This window comes from Pelmatolapia mariae, linkage group LG6 (genome assembly GCF_036321145.2).
Source record: "Pelmatolapia mariae isolate MD_Pm_ZW linkage group LG6, Pm_UMD_F_2, whole genome shotgun sequence".
NCBI classification, from domain to species: domain Eukaryota; kingdom Metazoa; phylum Chordata; class Actinopteri; order Cichliformes; family Cichlidae; genus Pelmatolapia; species Pelmatolapia mariae.
In genome coordinates, this window is record NC_086232.1 from 43,053,111 (window position 1) to 43,072,564 (window position 19,454).

At 42.0% G+C, this 19,454-nt stretch overlaps 1 protein-coding gene, 1 long non-coding RNA gene and 1 pseudogene across 2 annotated transcripts; 1 reads left to right on the forward strand and 2 right to left on the reverse strand.

The window, feature by feature from the left end:
• The first annotated feature begins 4,323 nt into the window (after positions 1-4,323).
• On the forward strand, positions 4,324-6,096 carry LOC134629840 (general transcription factor II-I repeat domain-containing protein 2-like; annotated as a pseudogene).
• A 2,908-nt stretch (positions 6,097-9,004) lies between these two features.
• Positions 9,005-10,302, reverse strand: LOC134629841 (E3 ubiquitin-protein ligase TRIM21-like). The gene is made up of 2 exons (XM_063477351.1): positions 10,050-10,302; positions 9,005-9,930 (listed from the first exon to the last, which is right to left on the reverse strand). The coding sequence occupies exons 1-2, from the start codon at positions 10,300-10,302 to the stop codon at positions 9,005-9,007; spliced, it is 1,179 nt and encodes a 392-aa protein (XP_063333421.1).
• A 4,970-nt stretch (positions 10,303-15,272) lies between these two features.
• On the reverse strand, positions 15,273-18,351 carry LOC134629842 (uncharacterized). Its single transcript, XR_010573697.1, has 4 exons — positions 18,275-18,351; positions 17,729-17,844; positions 17,108-17,143; positions 15,273-16,400 (listed from the first exon to the last, which is right to left on the reverse strand). It is a non-coding gene; the product is annotated as an uncharacterized LOC134629842 (long non-coding RNA).
• Positions 18,352-19,454: the final 1,103 nt, after the last annotated feature.

Below are 19,454 nucleotides of genomic sequence, written 5' to 3' on the forward strand. Positions count from 1 at the left end.
GTTTAATTCACATCATCTTCATGAAACCATCCATTGCACCCTCATGCTGTGTGACTGAGGATATTTGTGGGAAGAGAATGTAGCAAGAAAAATTACATTTTATCATTGCCATAGGCCCACTACCATACATTTGAGTAGAGAGTAGTCACTAGTAGCTATTCTTTGCGTCTGTATCTTGTATTTGATATGAAGATTGTCTGCTTATAATATTAAAGCAATGAGTTTATTTAAAATGACAAGTTAACCTAAAATGCATGTCTTTGGTCTTAGTATTTTCATTAAACTCCTTGAATTAAAGTCTAAATTGAAGTCTACACATCACATCTTTATTGTGTGTGAAAACATGTTGTAAAACTACACCACATAAAGTACACAGGTAGTGAGCGCAGTCACAAACAAAACAAGTGAGAGAAGGAAAAAGCTGAGTATAATGTGAGCCAGTGCCTCTATAATTAAGCAAACGGGAACAACTTCTACAAAAGAACACGTTAAAAAAACCAATGAAAACAGTAAACTAGTTAAAGCCACTGTACAAATCTAAGCAACGACACGATGGGAAAGCAGCTGTGTTCCTGAGGTCACCAACCGAGGCCGAAAGTCCAGATCAGACGGCATTTTCTGTTTCAGGTATGAGGTGGTGCCTTGTCTTGAGGTTGCACCAGATGATTTCCTGTGTGTCAGCCCCACTCTGTCCCTGGTTTCCTGTGCAGTCTCTGTTCTACACCATCCAAAGGTGGAAAATGCAAAAAAATATATCAGAAAGAGTAATGTGCCCAAAATGGCACTCAGTCCTGCATGGGGGGCGTTTAGTGTGTAAACTCAGTTGTTCTAAATCCTCTTTATATTTCCAACAAACTACCAGAATTCTGGTATTTGAAGCTGGTTTATTTTGCAGCTGCCACAAAAATTTTAACTCATCATCGTGACTCACATAATGACTATAGATATTTGACCATAAGGCAGAAACAACTGATTTTTTCAGAAGAAGAAGTTTGAAATTGTTTTAGTGCAGTTCTTAAGTTTTAAAAACTTAAGAACTGCACTAAAGAAATACACTATTACTTAGTAATTGCTAATTACATACATTGATTAATATGAGGTAATTAAACATGTTTTTTTCCAGGTGCCTTAAAAAGCTCAGACTCAGTTTACATAGTAAAACTGATATATATACACATAGTTTAGCAAATCATCTGCCCAGTTTCTCAGCGACTATAAGCAACAACAGACGAGTAACACTAACGAGTAAGTGTGTAACACTACATGTGCAAACAAACGCAGCTTCACAGTGAATGTTTAGAAAAGCCGTTTATGAGAGATGACATCAGCTGACCCGGGCGTCTAAATACTCAGTGATGTCAGAGACAAAGCTGTGCTGAGTTTGCTGCTGTTAGCCTGTTACAGTTTGAATCTGGATGATGAGACTGAGCAAGCTTTGCACATCCAGAATGGAGCAGTCGACAGCAGATTTTTGATTTTCCACAAAGTCACAAAAACCTTCACTGACAGAGTTTATCACTGAGGGAGACTGTGTTTGAGAATGTCAGGGGAACTGTAAGAACTGTGAGGAGGTGCATCGAGGACACTGCAGCAAACCTGCAACGTTGAAAAACAAAGTGGAAAATCTTGACTTTTTCTCTCTGGCTCTCGTCCACAGCCACAGAGAAACACACACCAGGACCAACCCACAGAAGCAAAAAGGCAGATTTTTTAAAAACTGTTTAAAATTTTTCTGTTTTGCAGCACTTTTGCTGACAAAGACATCCACGGGGCCTGGCACACTCCTCCAAAGAAAGTAATAGGTCAATCATTAAATGGGAGTGTTAGACATTCAGTTACTGCTGAAAGTAGTTTAGTTGACAGAGTTCGTCTTAACCTTCTGAAGAGATCAAGCTGTTGTTTCTAGAACTCCTTCATAATTACAAATTAATGTTTACAGACATTTCTTAGCATGTGTTAAAATAATGCCAACACTGTATTACACACTGAAGGAAGGCAGTGTTCGTCCAGGTGCACATTAAGATTTATTATTCTGAAACACAGCAAAATAGCAGTTCTGTGTTAGTGTTGGTTTCTATTACCTTGACTGGCCTGCATTACTTTTGTAAGGGATTACTTTGCCAGTTACTTATTTATCTGAGCCGCCACTGCCACCTACTGGCAGAACTCAATATTTTCACATCAGGTGACTGGTACTATGATGTCACAACAACAACAACAAAAATCTACCACCACATTAAAACAACTCGGGTTTCTTTCCTCTAATCAAAGTCCTGCTAAAGAACAAACACAGTGAAAGAAATTGGAAGTGCAAAAACCCTCAGACCAGTATCGTAACATGTTCCAGTCCCGGTTAGAGATCACTGTGGTCAGTGAAATCACAGAACAGCACCGTAGATATCAGAGCCTCTGGTCTTATGGTCCAGAGAACAAAGTCATCGTTCACTATAATGGAAAGAGGGTGGCAAAACCATCAGAAAGGTTCCAGCTGGATTTAAAGACTGGGTTGCTCACCGTGAGTTCATTAGTCACCATCAGTGACAGCAGTCCATCAGTAAAAACCAGTCATCACAAAAATTTAACCTGACAGCTGCGAGTGAGTAATACAAAGGAAGTCCACTCCTTAAAGGAATTTGATGTTACAGTTATTCAGTTAGTCCACTTAATCAGCGATTAATTGTTGTTGCCATCAGGGGGCACCCTGTGAACAGGTCTTTCTTTATAAATGCTTACTTGACAAGGACACAGTGAAATGTCCTTTTCCTGCCTTCTGAGAAAAAGGGGTAAAACATCATTTATTTTATACAGAGTAGCCAAATCCCCTTTTTTGTTAATTCAATTCAATTCAATCTTTATCGGCAGACTTCATGTCCATAAAAACAAGACCCCCCCCCCCCCCCCCCACACACACACACACACATGCACACACACACAAGGTATAAACCATAAAAAATATACATAAATAGAATAGAATAGAATAGAATAGAATATTCTTTATTGTCATTGTCATAAGTACAATGAAATTGAGAGATGTCTCTGGTCAATGCAACATTCACGAAAATAAATACTTAAAAACTATGTTGTAAATATTAAAAACTATGTTGTAAATACTGTAGAAAATAAAATAAAGTGCAATCTTCTCATACAGTAAATGCACCCAAGTAATCCAGGCCTAATGCCACATACAGTCATTCAACATACGTCCTAGTTGATATATCACTCAACAATCAAACACTCAGTCAATTTAGCGTATCCAACAAGACATGTCTAAAACATTCCAACAGCAGGGCATAAATAACAGCAGGGGCAGTGAACGTCATCTACTTTTAGTAGCATTGAGACAGGATATTGCAATTGGGTAGAAACTGTGTTTGAGTCTGTTAGTCCTTGTGTATATTGTTCTATACCGTTTACCTGAAGGCAACAGTTCGAACATGGAGTGTCCAGGGTGTGAGATGTCTTTTATAATGTTATGGGCTCTTTTGAGGCAGCGAGAACTGTGTAGGTCTTCCAATTTGAGGAGAGGGCAGCCGATTGTCCTCTGAGCAGCGTTGATTACTCCCTGTAGTGCTTTCTTCTGAGCCACTGTGCAGCTAGCGTACCAGATGCTTATGCAGTACGTTAGTATGCTTTCGATGGAGGCTCTGTAAAAAGACACCAGCAGTCTCTGGTATAAATATATAAAATATAGACAAATACAGGCCATTTACCATTTAAATTAAATAAAACTGGAGACAAAATCCCACCCTGTCTAACACCATTGCTGACACCAAAGGGGGCAGAAATACTGCTTCCCCATTTAACCTGCATGTTCTGATGAGCGTACCAGTAAGAGAGAATCATCACGATGTATTGAGGAACTCCCCGTCTCTTCAATTTATCAAAAAGTTTTCTGTGGTTCACTCGATCAAAGGTCTTAGAGGCATCAATGAAACACACGAGGACAGATGAATTTTTAGCCCGAGACAAACTGACTATTTCCTTGAGTGCATATATGCAGATGTCAGTGTTGCGCTTTGGTTTGAAGCCAAACTGATTATGCAGAGAAGAGATGAACACACTAACTCTGTCAAACAAGATTCTTTCTAACGCCTTAGACCAGGGGTGTCAAACGTACGGCCCGCGGGCCGGATCAGGCCCGCAAACGGGTTTAATCCGGCCCGCGAGATCATTTTGTAAAGTATAAAAATGAGCTGCAATTTTTCAAAAAAGAAACTGCTGTTCCAATTGCGTCCATTGGATGGCGCAATAGCAATTGTGAGCTACTTTGTTTTGCCCGCGAAATTTAAACCTGATGTGCTTTGGCACCCTCATTGCCCCAATATGTCTCTGTCAAAAAAGAGAAAAGTGGATGTAGAGTGCAGAGTGTTCCAAGAAAAATGGTCATCCTCCTATTTATTCACGGAAGTGAATGGGAAAGCTGTATGTTTGGTGTGTTCCCAGCATGTTGCAGTGCTGAAAGAATATAACCTCCGTCGCCACTATGTAAGTCTTCATGCCGACAAATATGACAACTTTCAAGGACAGCGGAGAAGAGAGAAGATGAATGAACTGTTGGCGGGTCTGAAGAAACAACAGTCTGTGTTTACTCACAGCCGAGACATCAGTGACGCTGCAGTGAAAGCTAGCTACCTCATTGCTAACGAAATTGCACTAGCTTCAAAACCATTTAGTGAGGGTGAATTTGTAAAAACATGTATGATGAAGGCATCGGAGATTGTGTGCCCTGAAAAGCGCCAGGCCTTTGCAAATATCAGCCTGACAAGAAACACAGTTTCCGACAGGATTTCTGATCTTTCAGCGGATTTGGACAGTCAGTTGAAGCAAAAAGTAAAGTCATTTATTGTGTTTCCAGTTGCAATTGTTGAAGGCACGGACATTACAGATGTTGCACAACTGGCAATTTTCATCCGCGGAGTTGATGACATTGACCGTCACCGAGGAGTTCGTGGAGTTGGTGCCGATGACAGATACAACGACCGCAGCTGATATTTTCACCGCACTCGTCGGCGCGCTGGACAGGGTCGGAGAGGACTGGTCCCGCGCTGTCAGCCTGGCTACAGACGGTGCACCCTCAATGATCGGGAAGAAAGCAGGCGTTGTAAAAAAGTTCAGAGATAAAGTGCAGTTTGCAAATGGAGGACGTGATTTTTGGACTTTTCACTGTATTTTGCACCAGGAGTCATGAAGGTGGTCATCCAAACTGTTAATTTCATCCGATCCAGAAGCCTCAATCACCGTCAGTTTGACAGTCTCCTCAGAGAGAAAGACCACATCTATGGCCTGCCATACCACACTGAGGTAAGATGGTTGAGCCGAGGTGCTGTGCTGAGGCGTTTCTTTGATTTACGAGAAGAAATTGAACAGTTTATGGAAGAAAAGGGCAAACCAGTGTTAGAATTTCATTCCGCAGAATGGATGCAGGACCTTGCATTTATGGTGGATGTTACAGAGCACCTGAATAACTTGAACAAACAGCTGCAAGGACGCAACAAAGTTGTCACGCAGTATTATGACAGCATACGTTCTTTCAAGTTGAAGCTGTTATTGTGGGAGACGCAGCTCGCTGGTGGTGATGCAGCTCACTTCCCCTGTCTGAAAAATGTGTGCACGATCCAAAGTGTGGCAGATATGAAGCAGTTCAAAGATAAAATAACGGGACTGTTACTAGAGTTTGAGCAACGATTTCAGATTTTTGGTGAACTGGAGAAAGACTTCAAAGTTTTTTGCTCGCCGCTCACCGTGAATCCCTCTGATCTGCCCGTCAAGATCCAGCTTGAAATAATAGACTTGCAGTGTGACTCGGATTTGAAGGGCAAATTTGCTGCAGCTGGCTTGAACACATTCTATCAGAATCTCTTGCCAGGTTACCCCAACTTGACACTCCTTGCTGCAAAACTGTTGTGCATGTTCGGAACCACGTATCTTTGTGAACAAATTTTCTCTGTAATGAGCATAAATAAAACAAAACTGCCCTCAAGGCTCACGCACAAGCACTTGAATCACATCCTGAAATTAGCTGCCGCTCAGGATGTGAAGCCTGATATTGATGAGCTGGTGAAAGCTAAAAGATGCCAGGTATCAGGAGTCAAATAAACTATGCAACCCCACTGAAAGTGCTGCATGAGACACCCTGATATACTTCTGTGAATCACTGAGACACTGTGTGCTTGTGTGCTCTTTGTCCTCAGAATTTTCAAATAACTTGAGGTGTTTTAATAAGCTATGTTGTGCCTGTACTATTTTGAACATACTGTCCACAGGCTCTAGCTTTATTTTTTATGTTGATTGTATTAAAACAAAGAAAACAATCTGAAGTTGTGGTTTTTCAGTTATATATACAATGATTTTACCACTCCGGCCCACTAGAGAATAGACTTTTCTCCATGTGGCCCCTGAACTAAAATGAGTTTGACACCCCTGCTCTAAATTAGGGGTGGGTTTTTATAATCGATTTATCGATTAAAATCGATTCTGGCTTGGATAACGTGAAATCGATTCATTAAAATCCTGAATCGATTTTTTAATATAAATTTATTTTGCCCGAAATGCCAGAATCTCAGGTGAAACCTCACAAAGTTTCAACAACCACCAAACAGCTAAGACAGTAAATGAGAGCAGGTACACGGATTCTGCACAAAGACGTAAACACACAGCGCGGACCCGCGGATCAAAATCAGTGAGATGTCGCCTTTCTCACCTGACGGCACGGACACGATCGGGGCTGAAAGCCGACAGCTCGCTGATTCTGATCCGTCGGCGGGTCCGCGCTTTGTTTTCACGCCGTTTTGCGCCGATTCTAAAGCTGTTAGTTTTATCTCTCTCCAAACAATATTGACTGAACCAGCAGCAAAAGAAGATCCAAACTACGCTTCACATAAACATCATCATGAATTCCCTCTGACGTTTACTGTTTTGCTTCCACCACGATAAAAATCACACGTCATGCACAGCTCTCTCTCTCTCTCTCTCTGTACTTCAAGAACACTTTCCCGTCTAAAAATCTGTTTTCTGCATTATTTGCTTGCTTGTTACGCACAAGTCTACTGTTGTTTACAGCGCTGTCGGACGCTGTTTTTTTTTCTCGTTTTACATACTTCCGAAAAGGAAACCTAATTTCTGCCGTTCAATACTGAACAAATTCAAACTTTTTAAAATTATGCAAAATGCAAAACGCTTAGCCGTGTCTCTAATAAAACCGCTGGAACGTCCAATCAACGTTCATATGTTGATTAATGGTTTTCTTTCGTTTTTGATGTACTGCAGAATATTTTTTATAAAATCCCAGGCCAGGAAAACCACCTTCATGTTTTTCTGTGTTTTATCTTCAGCTACTTTGACACAAAGGCATCTGCTGTGACGCTCACACCTTTGATAAAGTCTTGCGTGTGTCAGCTTCCTTTTTATAGATACAAAAATATGTAAATGTACTGATCTGAATTATAATATTTCTCTGTCAAAATTTCCCAGAATCAAATCGAATTGAATCGAAGCGAATCGATTCGGGACCTTGTGAATCTGAATCGAATCGATTCTAGAAATCAGTGACGATACCCAGCCCTACTCTAAATGTTTGCCTTTACCTGTGAGGTTCCTCCCCCATTGACTCTAACAGAAAACCAGTTTACATTACTGGAAGTACCGGTTTCCCCGTGAGCAGCTCTGCAGGTGTATTATCAATGAGGGGCTCCTTCTAACTCACCTGTTTATGGAAAAGTTCCTCTTCTATCACAGGACATTTCCACATGCTGTGACAGTCCACACTGAGGGGAATACCTGGGAATTTATTTCATGATGGAGGGAGAGTGTGCTGACTGTCTCTGAGTCTGACATGGAAATGTTGATGAACCTTTCAGTCGGCTCCAAACTGCAGCATCATCAGTAACTTCATTCTAATAACCAGATCACATGATCCAGCACACACAGCAGTCTGCAGCCCGAGCTCTCGCCTCACAGCGATGACTTTAACAAAGACACATTTCATTGTTTGAAACTTTGTGAACTTCCACCGCTGTAGCGTTTCAGAGCTGACAGAGAATAAGCAAAAACAGAACAGACGAGCTTTAATATGACAGGAATCAGATTTTTGGAAGGCTTTCTTTCATATTTTGGCTCATCTGCTGCAATCTTTCGATTTTACTTCTGTTGCTTGAACAAGTCTGAAACTGAATGAAACTGGAGTGAGGAATGAATCTTCTGATATGATAAATGCTCGTTAATAAATTTAAATAAAGTCTCAGGTCACTGTTTCTGACTTAGCTGAGTCAGCTGGTCTTCAAACTAGAAAGGCTGTAGGCTGTTAATACCGGCCATGCTGATGAGGTTAAAATGTCATTCCCACAGCTCAGGTATAAAAAATATATGAGTTATTGGCCTCTGTTAAAAAATGTGTCGTTCAGGGGAAAATGAATCTGTGGCATTTAAACCTCCCAGAGGCTAAATGCTATCAGTCAGTAGTAGCATGACCTGCATGGGTGGAAACATGAATAATGAAATAACATTTCTAAATAAAATCAGTGATATAAACAGGAAGAGTCTGATTATTAAATTTAATGTGAAGAAGAAGACAAAAAGAAGTAAAGTTGGTTTGACCCAATCAGCTCTGCATTTCTAGAGTAACTTTACATAATTCAAAAATAATCTTTACTTATCTTTCACTCGGCCTTGGTGTAAACCGGCCTGAGCCTATGGCAGTGAAACTAAAGGCTGGCTCACAGTCACCTGATCCAGTCCCAACTGTTTTGGAAAGAGAGAAGTTTGAAGCCGAGTCTTAAAGTAGAGAGGGGGTCTGTCCCCTGAATCCAAAGTGGGAGCTGCTCCCACAGCAGCTGAAGGCTCTGCCTCCCATTCTACTTTTAGAAACTCGAGGAAACACAAGTAATCCAAGTATTCTTTTACTGGAATACCAGAGGATGCACCGAGCAACAGGAGCTTCAAGTTCACAGTGTGGTTTAGGATAAGACCAGGAAACCTGACCTCATTACTCTGGTGCTGTGGGGCCGGTCTAATCAATGGGGGTGATGATTAGCGGTGCAGAGTTTCTACCATCATCATTCAGACCAGGACTGAAGAATGGGCGGAGCTTCTGAGTGAAGGAGCAGCCAGTAAAGGAGTAGATCAGAGCTGCAGCAGACACGTCATAAAAAGAGACCCGACCCTCATCATAGTCCACAAACACCCCCACCCTCTCAGGACCAGACCGGAGAGAGAGAGCGACATCAGGGTCAGCCTTAGCTTTGTACTCGTATCCATCTCTCAGCCTCACAGTCCAGAAACCGTCCCGAGGACTCAGTGTGATTTGAGCCTTCCTGTTGGTCGACTCTGTGGCCACTCCTAAAGTCCACTCGGTCTTTCCTTTAACCTGAACCTCAAAGTAAAATCTGCCTGAAGAGAAACTCTGCTCTCCTAAAACATTAATACAGTAAGAAAATCTCTCTGGGTTGTCTGGAAGCTTCTGCCTCACATCACTATCGTGAACTTGTTTCCCATCATCAGACAGGACGAGGCAAGGATTTGCTGTGTCTGGATCAAACGTCACGTCCACTGCGTAGCTCTGAACCCGCCTCAGCTCGAACCTGGCGAGCATCTTGGGTAGTTTCTCCTTCATCTCCTCAGACAGTGGTTCCTCCAGCTGAAGCACAGAGAGCAGCTCCACCTCCGTCTTCCTCTTCTTCAGCTCACGGATGTCCTGCTCCATCTTTCTGATGAAGCCTTCAGCCTGCAGCTCTGTTTGTCTCTGCTTCTCTCTGATGGCCTCCGTGAGCTTGGCCACATACTCTTTAAGAGCAGCAAAGACCTGAACGCCATCTGCCATCTCTCTGTCTGCTTCCTCTTTGCCGAGCTCCACTGAGCGTTTGAGCTCCTCAATCTTCAGTCGGATCTCCTCGATCGTCTGCTGGATTTCAGCCTCCATCTTCACCAGTTTCTCTCCTTTACTCATTTCAGAGGATGATTGAATTTCATGCAGTCCCAAAGTAATGAAAGGCAGACCATGCACACAATCGCCATCAGTTTGAAGCCTTCCCCATGGAGAACCTCCACCCGTCTACCTGGCTGTTGCTCTGAGCGTCTGAAGGCATTGACCATCTCAGAGATCAGAGTGTTGACCTGCAGCTCGGGCTTTGGGTAGAACATCTTCATGCAGACGGGACACTGGAACGGGACGTCAGGATCTGCGTATTTACACATGCAGGCTTTGCAGAAGTTGTGTCCACACGGCGTGCTGACCGGATCGGTGAACACATCCAGACAGACGGAGCACAGAAGCTGATCTTCAGTCAGCAGACGGGCGGCAGCAGCCATGTTTGAACACTGAGACGGGAAAGATGTCAGGAATATTAAAAAGTGTCTGTGATGTTTGCATGTTTGTGTTTATTTGTTTGTCACTGCTGGAAACGTCTTCATGGATCTGAGTGAACGACGAGTTTACACCTGTTATCAAACCTGTTGAAGGCAACAGGATGTTTCTGTTTAATTTCCTCTGAATGAAAACATTTAGAATAAACTGATTTAAGACTTACACTAAAAATTATTGCATAAGACTTTTAACAGCTGATTTTTACAAGAGTCAGACAGAGTGAGCTCAGGCGAGGAGGATGAGTGGCTGAAATATGAGCCTTCAAACAGGTTCTCTTTAAGATAAATGAGTTTACTGAGCTCTACATGATGCAAAGGACTGAAATACAAAGACTGAAATCTGCATGAAATATTCCATCAGAAAAAAAGCTGTTTGAGAAGCTAAAAGATGCAAAGATCAGCTTTGTTTTCATGAATGTTTAAAGACATGAGCCGTACTCACCACAGACACTCTGCTGTGTTGATGGGGAACTCTGACAAACTCTCACTAACGTTTGTTTGAAAAGAAAAGAGAAAGCGAAGAGCCCACCAGGTGTTTAAACTGATCATGTGTCAGAGTAAATGTGCTTCTGGATCACTTCCTGTAACCTGTGGAGCTCCGCCTCCTGCTGCAGTGTCAGCTGAGCAGCTCCTGTGATGTGGAAGTTAGTGTCCTGTCCTCCTCCTGCTGGAGACCTCATATCAGACTGTGTGTTGGTGCCTGGTTATGAGCTGGAAGCCTCAGCTCTCTGAAATTTGTTCTGGCCTCCAGTTTTCTAACAATAAACCACATTACTGCCATCATGCATCCAACAAACCAGTGAAACAGTGAAGTAGTTACTACGAGATGAACCTCATTCATCAACTTCAGTATTTTATATCCTGCAGCACCATAAATACACAAATACATGTCATAAGTTTTCAGCATCAGTAAGAAAGACGAGCCCAAACTCTGACACAGACAACAGCAAACAAAAAGCAGCATGAACACATGCTAAAGCTACTTGGACATGGAGTCGCTATTTCACTGTGGTGGAGAGGCTTGTGTGGCTAATAAGCAACTTTGTGTTTTATTTTGAATCAGAAAAGTGAGAAAAATATTTAATCATGTAATCAATGCGGATGAAGCTAGTTGTTACCATGAAAAGTGTGAGATTTATAAGAAGGGGAAAAATGTAAGCAGGTTTTGTTGTGGATTTTTTTGATGACCTGGAAGCTCCTGATCATGCATGGAGGGTTTCACCCCAAGTCCAGCACCCTGAGGCTGTACGCTAAGTGGAAGGAAGGAGGCCGGGGACTGGTGAGTGTCAGCACCACAGTCCAGGATGAGACAACGAACATCCACGAATACATCAGTAAGATGGCCACGACCATTCGTGTGCTCAGTGAATACCTCAGGCAGCAGAAACCCAAGAAAGAGGAGGAAGAAGAGGCACAAACATGGCAGGACAGGCCCCAGGTATGTACCACCGGCAGATAGAGGAGGTGGCTGATACCCAGAAACCGTGATTGATGTAGCGGTTCTGAATGACAGCAACATCAGAAAGAAGGAACACGAGCAGCTGGAGAAATACCAAGGGCTCAGAGAAGAGCTCGAGAGGATGTGGAGGGTGAAGGTGACGGTGGTCCCCGTGGTAATCGGACCACTAGGTGCAGTGACTCCCAAGCTAGGCGAGTGGCTCCAGCAGATCCCGGGAACAACATCGGAGATCCCTGTCCAGAAGAGCGCAGTCCTGGGAACAGCAATCCTAGAAAGGATTGTATTTGAGCAGATACAATCCTTTCTAAACAGTCATAATATTTTTGAGAAGTTCCAGTCGGGCTTCAAAACCCACCACAGCACAGAAACTGCCCTTTTAAAAATACTTAATGATATTTTATTAATCACTGACTCAGGAGACCCAGCTGTGCTCCTGCTCCTAGACTTAACTGCAGCCTTTGATACTGTCGACCACAGCATTCTGATCTCCCGATTGGAGCAATGTGGTATCAAAGGCATCCCCTTGGAATGGTTTAGGTCGTACCTCTCCAAGAGGACTTTCTCCGTGAGCCTTGATGATTGTATTTCTTCCCCAGCCCCTTTTACTTGTGGTGTCCCGCAGGGCTCCGTATTAGGCCCAATTCTTTTTTCAATCTATATGTTGCCCCTAGGCCTAATCTTTAGGAAGCATAACATCTGCTTTCACTCATATGCCGATGACACCCAGATTTATCTTCGGTTTAATAAAAACACCTCTACGCCCTTGGAATCGCTAGTCAAATGTCTCGACGAAGTTAAAACCTGGATGGCCTCAAATTTTCTTACCTTCAACGAGGATAAAACAGAGGTAATTATTTTTGGACCAAGCTGTAATTTCAATGCCCCAGATTTGGACTTATGTAACCTAACATGTGCTGTTAAAACGCATGTAAAAAACCTGGGGGTCTTCTTGGATAGCAAACTTACATTTGAGAAACAAATTAATTCAGTTGTCCAGCGGTCCTTTTTTAAATTAAGGCTCCTATCCAAAGTGAGATCTTTTCTATCCTTTAGAAACTTGGAACGAGCAATTCATGCGTTTGTTTTATCTCAACTGGATTACTGCAATTCACTTTATGTGGGTGTTAGTCAATCCAGCTTGGCCCGGCTCCAACTTGTACAGAATGCTGCAGCTCGCCTTTTGACTCGTGTGAAGAAACACCAACATATTACTCCGGTGCTTGCTTCCCTTCATTGGCTTCCAGTGCGTTTTAGAATTAAATTCAAAATCTTACTTTTAACTTATAAAGTGCTAAATGGCCAGGCACCGGACTATTTGTCTGACCTTGTGCAGCTGTATACGCCCTCTAGAGCCCTTCGATCAAGTGATCACTTACTCCTTACTTTACATAAGTCTAGGATGGTTCATAGAGGAGATCGGGCATTTGCGGTTGTGGCACCGAAAATGTGGAACGATCTACCTCTCCACATTAGAAAGGCCCCAACTGTTACTCTTTTTAAATCGCATCTTAAAACATATTTTTTTACTCTGGCTTTCGAAACTGTAGGAGAGTTACCAATTCTTTTATCCTAATCTGCTTTTAAATTATATCTGTTGTTGTTGTTAATGTCACTGTCATGTTGTACAGCACTTTGGTCAACGCCCTGTTGTTATTAAATGTGCTTTATAAATTAATAAATGAAAATGAAATGGTTTGTGACATGACCCATAAACTTGATTTGCACTGCTTGTAGTGAGATTTCATAATTAGGACCGATGTGTAACTTTAATCGTGTTATGGCCGACTGTGACTAGGGTTGCCAACCGTTCCTTGAAAAACGGAATCGTCCCGTATTGAGCTAATAAGGGACGCACTTTGTCCCGTAATACAGTGAGAATCAAAAGTAGTCTATAAATGTTAATGGAATTAACGCTGACATCCAGGAGGTGCTAAATAGTCCTTTATGGCCTTATTGCCTTATCTTCCATCTTCTTTGTCAATTATTTCCACTCTTTAAACGATATTTTCTCCATGTGTGGAGCTAACTGTGAGGTGCAGCATGCAGACACCATGTGCGCTAGCAAAAGAAAAGTGGCTGGGTGGAGACCCAAACAGCAAAGCTGTACCCTACACAGTTCACCACCAGAGGGCGCAAAGTAACAAAATCCAGACATACAGCTTAACAAACATCAAATGCAACAAACATCAAATGCAACAAACATCAAATGCAAAAGACCGTTACAAAGCGCACTGCACTGTGTGCGGTGCACTTTTTCCATAGGCATGCTTCTAATGGTGGGCACATGAAGAACATGAGGGGCGTGAAAGCTCGGGGAACCCTTAACCAATTTTGTGTCCACCAGGCCACGGCAGAAGCAGATATGGTATGTAAACACTGGTTTGTTTTTTTAAACCTTATGGTTAAGATTAATATCAGCGCTATGTGGCCAGAAGTGTGATAATATAATTAATTTTGTGTAATAAACAACTGCAAGGATAGATGATTACAACAAATAGATGACTAATACACACACAAAAAAAGAGCTAGAAAATTCAACACACTGGGAAGGGTGAAGACAATTGGGTCGCCCAGCCCTGGCCACGAGGTGTCCCTTATTTATCTTTCAGGGAGTTGGCAACCCTAACTGTGACAAAGCAAAGGTGGCCCATCTGCAGATGGCGCCTGGTCCGACCCCTGACCTACATCTGTTGTTTTTGTCTGGATGACAAGGAGGGGAAAGTTACCCATCAGCTGCAGGAGGAGTTATGGAGGGTCAGAGGTGACATCGGGGCTCTACACCCGGGCTTTGCCCAGCTTGCTTTGCTATGTGTGTCATGTCCGGTGTGGCAGACGTGTGGAATTGAAGATAGGACCCAAAAGGCGGCAACTCTGGTGCAGGTGAATATTTATTGAACAGAAGTAGATACAAACAGAAGTGGTGGGTGAACATGAAACTGGAAAACCTAAACTGGGCTAACTAACCGCGGACCAAACACAGAAACCAACTACACTTAGGTGATGCACAAGCAGGGAAGACACCAAACAGAGGGAACACCACTAAACCCCAAAACAACAGTCATAATACAAAACCATCAAAAGTAAAAGTACAGAACCAAAAACACTGGGTCACCGACCCTGGCATCCTAACAATGTGTTGTCTTGCTGTTCTGTGTGTTGTAATGTTTCAGTGTTCAGGTGATTCTGTTTGTTCTGTTTCAATAACTCTGCTGTTTCCAGAGGATCTTTTTGAGTGATTGGATTGTAATTGGATCTAAAAAGCTGGATCTCCACACCACTGGCTGGAGAAAGTTATCATGTTGGCTTTAAAATTTGGGAGCCGACAGCTTGTATAACCAGAGTTTCTGTGGAGTGACCCATGAATAGAAAACCTGCAGCATCTTTACCTCAAACTTCATATTCAATCATAGAAACAGTAAATACAACATCAAGCTTTAAAAGAAGGACAGACCAGATCCAAGCTGTGACATGTTTTAATGCAGCTTATTAAGCTTTAATCAGAAACAGTATCAGAGGCTATAAATGGATTACACTCGCTCCACATACACTGTTTGTGTTTCAGTTCACAGACACAATCAGAGGCGCAGACAGTATCGTGGACTAGAAGGACCAGAGTGCACGATGGCAGCTGTGATTTCAGGAGCACATGTTAATCTTGCTGTGACGTATAGACACATTTAAAGTTAAACATGGAAGCAGGAAAACGATGCAAAGCACGGATTACATTTTCTGTTTTTCTTTTTCCCTCTTCTGGTTAATTCTGATGATTTTCTCTCATTACTCCTCCTCTCTGGATGTTACCCTTCTGCTTCTTCTTGCCCTTACTCTTTCTCCCCACTATCCTGACTTCTCCCAACATCAGACAGTTTGCTTTTTTAGGTTGTTAACCAAATCTAAAATACATTCAAATGCAACTTCACCATTGTCACCATTGCACCTAAAGCACTTCATTTTTTGCTGCCTGTAGCATCGGAATATATGCTGAAGACCATTTGACTTTGGATCTGCGATTGCATTCCCAAGCCACTTAAGTGATTCACCCAGCTTTTCCATAGATATGTGCCCACCATCACGAGGTCTAAATACATCTGAAAACACAACAACATAATTCTTCCAGTGCATTATCTCTTGTATGTTAATGAGAATATTCTGAGGATTTCTTGGGTTGGTACATGTTTCATCACATGGGGAGTCACGGACGTAGAAAACCATCAGATCATTTATTGATTGTGTTGCGAGTAAAGGTTGAAAATCCTGCAGGGTTCGAAACTCTGCATGATCAGCTCTGCCATCCCGTATTTTAATTTTATCACACAACTTAACTTCAGCCCATGTGTTAATCTGCTGTTTACCACATTTCTGCAAAACATCCTTCCACTGTACATCTCCATTAGGACACTGATCCAAGACATCAGGCCATCTCAGCACTGTGGCTGCCACCACTCTGTCACCTTTGTATATGTCACAGTTTAGAATCGTCTTCCTCACTTTTTCACCATCATCTTTACGGACTTCATTCATATCAAACTTGTTTGTTTGTTCATTGTACGGGACGCTCACAGCCACACTGAACATGGGAAACTTTCTGTCAAAGCAAACAGAGAATATTCACCTGTAAAACATTTTATTTATAACGTGTAGATTAAAGTATTCAGAGTGTTAAACCAGCCAAAGTGAGTTTAGTCTCATTTTGCTCAGTAAATCAGTCTTTTTCTGACTTTTGGAAAATTGATTAAAATCTTTTGGTTGTTTTGAAAGTGTAACAGCAACACATCTTCATGCAGCTCAAGCATCAGGTAAGGAAATCCACAAAAAGTTGATTCTGTTCATCTGGATGTTTATAAGGTTGTAAACCTGCAGTCAGCTGACACTGAAGAAATCAGCTGGATGATGATGAAACGTTTCTCCCAGATGAACAGAATCAACCTTTGGGATCAAGTGTTCTACCACCTGCATCTCACCATTACACACAAACCGCTTTTGGCTGTGTTTGTGTGTTTATGCTCCTGCTTCAATAATCAACACTTGTTTTATTGATCTATAAAGTCTGCATGATACATTGACAGGTTGTGGTTAAAGACAGTTTCATGTTCGTCTCAGTAACACCCAGCGTGTCAGAGCTAAAGAACATAACAGAGACTATTATTGTCAATAACAGTGAGCATATAATGATGCATTTGTTCTGTCAGTCTCTGCTTCTACGTGTAGCTCTAATGATCTCAGCTTGCTTCTGTTACTATAAAGTACACTGTAAGTACTGTGCTGCAGATTAAAGTAACCTTTGTTACTGACCTGTTGTTTTTTGCACTAATGTAGCTTGGTGTGTACCTGCCAAAAGACACAAACACAGGTTCTGATGTTGATTTCATTTGGAAAGATTTACATGAAACCACAACAATGTTGGTTTGTTTCACTGAGAGTTTGAGAAAGGACAGAGGAGCTGATCTGTGTTAGAGTCCAGTGTGTTGAGATATTCAATTTGTGTATTCAAGTTTTGAAATGTTTTGGAGTGCATTATTGTTATTGTTATTTAACTGGGACACAATAGTTTGGTTGTCACGACAAAGGGGCACAGCACCACTGTGAAGGAACATGCTGTGACATCACACCACTGGCCAAGTGAGCGAGCAGGACACAGGGATGGTAGCCTTGAAAGAGAGGATGTACTGCGTGCTGATGTGTTTACTTATAAAGTTTACTTAAGGATATTTTTGACTCCATCATCATTTTCCCTTCAAGTTCATCGCTGTAGATTCTGCACTGCTCAACACAGTAATATCATTTTCAATAGCACATCACATGGTACTCTGTATGCTTTAACACATTAAAAATAGCTATTGTTAACAACATCATCATCATCATGATCAGTTCATGTTCAGTTTTTCTTCTGTATTTCACAGAAAGTTCACTCACCTGTTCAGAATGTCTTGTACAATTGGTGCGAGGTCGTGTGGCTCAATAACAGTCTCACCGTTTCTAACAGTCATCAAAACAACGACAGCTACAGAAACCCAGTAAGGAGCAGCCATCTGAGTGGGTTTGACAAGGATGGAAAAATTAGATGAGTGAATATATAACAGTGTCCATCTGCAGACTATTCTCTAAAACTGACCGTCATTCACCAGATTATCAGCTCTGCTCTTTCAGGAGATGTTTGTCTAAAAATTCATTTTAAAGTGTCTTTAATAAAAAAAACAAAAAACCTCTCACAGTCTGCAGGATGTCAGGACTAAATAAGAGTTTTAGGCTCAGTTTCACAGACATGAGTTTGGTCTTAGTCTGATTTTCACTGAACTTTTCTTTTCCTCTAGGATGACTCTGAAAAAACACGTCCATCTGTTTTCTATGTTTACTGTCGTTAATTTTAGTCATCACTTTGAGATGATGAAAAAAAAAACATTCTCTCTGTGGTTTATTCTGAATTGTAATCAATATTGTGCCAATTTAAACCTTTGTTACCTGCAGTGGTGGAGAAAGGTCTGAGTGATGCTGGAGGCTCTGTTCAGGACGAGATGCTGCTGCAGTGGATGCAGCTACAAGGAGAACACACCTTTATAGAGGGCAGGCTGGTGATGGTCAAACCCTCTGAATGGCTTCATGCCCTTATTTGAACATGTCTTTAAGCCATGGGTGTAAAAGGAACACACGCACACACGCACACACGCACGCACGCACGCACGCACACACACACACACACACACACACACACACACACACACACACACACACACACACACACACACACACACACACTTGTGTTTTAGGATAACGTTTAGCAGTGGGAGCTGCACTGCTGACAGCCTCATGTCACTCAAAGCAGCACAGCTTTAAAGCTTAACACAATTTAAACAAGCAGGAAGCAGATGAGCGAAGGCGTTGTGATCCCAGCCTCAGTTGTGCGAGCTGTAACATGCTTAGTCATTACCAGATGAAGATGAACACTTCTGCTTTTTGGATGACTAGTTCTTCTGGTCATTTTGGCTCTCGAAATAAAGAAAAACAACAAATTATAACTGGGGTTTGACTAGTATAATTAGTTTTTCATAAAACTGTCATGATGCTGTTACAGACTCAATCTTATAAACCAGGCCATCCTACAGACCAAAACAGGGTCAGAATAATCATCGTTATGGAGTGAAAAACGTTTTTTTCTGCTGTTTGAGTCTTGATGATGACAAAGCATCCAATAAAGAGTCATAATGACTTAAACCAGCCCACTGAAGGAACAATGTGTATGGGTGGGTGGGGGGGGGGGTCAGTTCCTTAATCATTAATATGCAAATTCTCATGACCACTGATCAACAACCAATGATCAAAGCTTATTGATCAAAGCCCACTGATCAATGTCGATGAGTACCATTCACAGAGAGTTGGGGAATGGCTGCAATCACAGCATTGTAAGATGGTGACAGATGTATCTTGTAGCCTAAGGGTACATCTTTAGAGTTCATCAAGACAACTCTCTACACATATTTCGGGGTGTCTGTGTGGGTGTAAATCTTTTCCTTACAAAATTCCCGTTCAGTCCAATTAAAGGACTATAACACACCACTGGAATTCACAATGGATTTTAAATAATAGAATAATTAGAACAGGCCTCACCCACCCATGAAACTGCTTGTCAGATACTTTTGAACCT